General features: G+C 36.5%; 1 protein-coding gene across 4 annotated transcripts; it reads right to left on the bottom strand.

Annotated features, from left to right (window-relative positions):
- Positions 1-799: 799 nt before the first annotated feature.
- On the bottom strand, positions 800-1,874 carry LOC108371848 (transmembrane protein 184C-like). Of its 4 annotated transcripts, none has more exons than XM_017627451.1 (3): positions 1,828-1,874; positions 1,242-1,688; positions 800-1,180 (listed from the first exon to the last, which is right to left on the bottom strand). In XM_017627451.1, exons 2-3 carry the CDS (start codon positions 1,539-1,541, stop codon positions 899-901), a joined length of 582 nt encoding a protein of 193 aa, XP_017482940.1. In that variant the 5' UTR covers positions 1,542-1,688; positions 1,828-1,874; the 3' UTR covers positions 800-898. The 4 variants fall into 4 exon arrangements, with proteins under 4 accessions (XP_017482940.1, XP_017482943.1, XP_017482942.1 ...); XM_017627454.1 differs by having other exon boundaries at positions 1,242-1,673; positions 1,741-1,847; XM_017627453.1 differs by having other exon boundaries at positions 1,741-1,829.
- Positions 1,875-2,238: the final 364 nt, after the last annotated feature.

Genomic DNA, 2,238 nt, shown 5'->3' with positions numbered 1-2,238 from the left:
CACAAACGGATTAAAAGTAATAAATAATTAGTACCTTTTCTACTACTTTAAAATGCGTGACCGGAATAGACCTGTGACCTGAGCGACGTAAAAGCAAAAAAAAACGAAAATAAAAGTTATGAGCGACGGGAAAACGATTATATTGTGAATAACACAACAACAAAAGCCGTTGGGATTAATTAATTAATTAATTAAAACACTTATACGGGAGCAACACTTATTTTGGGTTCAAAATAACTATTATGTAAAGTAACAAAATCTTATTTATATTTAATTTAATAGTTATGGACCAATTTTTTTTGATATTCCTTATAACAGTTATGTCTCTGGTAAAAAGGGGCGGACCACGACCACTTTTTTTTCTTTCCTCAACGGCCGCTATACTGCACATGTTCTAAATATCAAATCGTTTTTGATATCGCACCAGCAACTGGTACAATCACACCACAAGAACATACACAGCTAACGCCCCTGTCCCTATGGACAGCCCCTGTGGAAGTAGCACACTTCCTGGGCCTCCCCCTAGCTGAAATTGACGACAACGTTGTAGCCGCTACAACAACAACAACAACAACGTTGATGGATGAACCGCCCCGAACGGGGCTTAGTAGCCGCTACAACAACAACAACAACAACAACAACAGGGTCAATCGGCTGGTAACAACACTGATGGCGCTAGCATGCTGTTATCATGGGCACTTTAACGTTAGAGACTGTTTTTGCTAGGTAGTCTTTTTTCTCCTATAAATCACTAAGCTTTATGATTTATTTAACTACTAGGTAGGAAAACACATATAAATCAATTTTGACCAGTTTTACTATGCAAATATGTACTCCTTTGTGTGTCGTAACAAATTAAAATGAATTGTTCGCTAAGCAAACAGGCCTGCATATATACTTACACAGAAATGAAAGTGGTTATAGGCCGGACGACCGTGTATTGAAGAATTCCGTGCTTGCAGTTATGTATGAATTCGCGACCCATGGGCCAAGGGCGCATGCAACAAAGAGGAAAGAAATGGTACACCTGTGGCTTATATTCCATCGTGGCTTCTAGGTCCATTCCCAAGTTAAGATAATGTAATAGGTAGACCATAAAATTGTATATCACGTAGGCTTCGTAGCATTCCCGAAGAGAGTCTACATAAATAGAGTGCTTTGGAAAAAAGAGTCCAATCCACTAGGGGAATCAAGAATGGCTACATTAAAAAAAGATAAATATAAATGAATTCAAAACTTACGGCATTAAGAGCATAAATTGGCACCATCCATAGAATTCGTATAATATGCTTCTGCAAAATTGGTTTTGTAAAGTGTATTACATGTTGAATGATATGCCAAATTGAGACTGGAACAGCAGACAAGACAAAAAGTCCCCCAATGAGAATAAATTGATCCTTTTTTGTAAAGCCATCCTTTACGGAATTTACAATAAGCAATGGCACTACAATAATAGCAAAAATGCCATACGTAACGATCAGGAGTGGTCTTATCCAGATACGCCACTCTTCACAAAAACGTCGCCAATTTATGGTGCACATTTATGCACAATTTGTTCCAAACTCGAAAGTGTATGGAAATGTGGTTCATGCAACAAAATAATTCGAGATTAGAATTTGGGTTTCTCGAACCGTACTTGAGTTGGCATCTGACTATTAGGCATTATGGACCACCTTAATAATTTTTTGCTACAGTAAGGAAATAATAATAAACCATTTTTGTTACATACGATATACATACATTGAATACTGTAGTAACACAATCTCTGAAATATTCCCTGATTTATTACCACTTTATTATAAAGATTTATCTTTTAATATCGCTTACCTAGGAACACGAATTTCGATACGGATACCATATCGATACTTTTGGATTCGATACCGATATTTTTTACTCGATAGTTTTAAAATTATCTTTTTTTTTTTGAATCGAGTACTAGAACTCTACTATCGTATCGAATGTCATAAACTCAAATTACAAAGGCGCATATTAGGAGCGTTCCTTATCACCCAGAAAGGCATAAATGCAGAATACGTACAATTCTAAAATTAAAAAAATTCATATGGGGATCGATAGAGATCATTGAGGTGAGTGTAACGATGTATTTTTTTTTTTTTGGGAAACAACAACTACAACAATTATTAAAGGGGTGTCAGTGCCTTTTCTTCGCAACACAGAAAGAGAATTCTACTTTGTGAGGGTTATAATGCATAAGTGCGGCCGAAGGCCGCCTACGCA

This window comes from Rhagoletis zephyria, unplaced genomic scaffold, assembly GCF_001687245.7.
Source record: "Rhagoletis zephyria isolate East Lansing unplaced genomic scaffold, Rhagoletis_zephyria_1.1 Rzeph_scaffold_05257, whole genome shotgun sequence".
Taxonomy (NCBI): domain Eukaryota; kingdom Metazoa; phylum Arthropoda; class Insecta; order Diptera; family Tephritidae; genus Rhagoletis; species Rhagoletis zephyria.
This window is presented reverse-complemented; position numbering and strand designations above follow the sequence as displayed.

Excerpts from the sequence above, each read along its gene's own strand:
- LOC108371848 (XM_017627451.1), bottom strand. The coding sequence starts at position 1,541 with ATGTGCACCATAAATTGGCGACGTTTTTGTGAAGAGTGGCGTATCTGG. Across the intron at positions 1,181-1,241 it reads CAATTTATGCTCTTAATGCC|TGGATTGGACTCTTTTTTCC; the intron begins GTAAGTTTTGAA and ends TGATTCCCCTAG.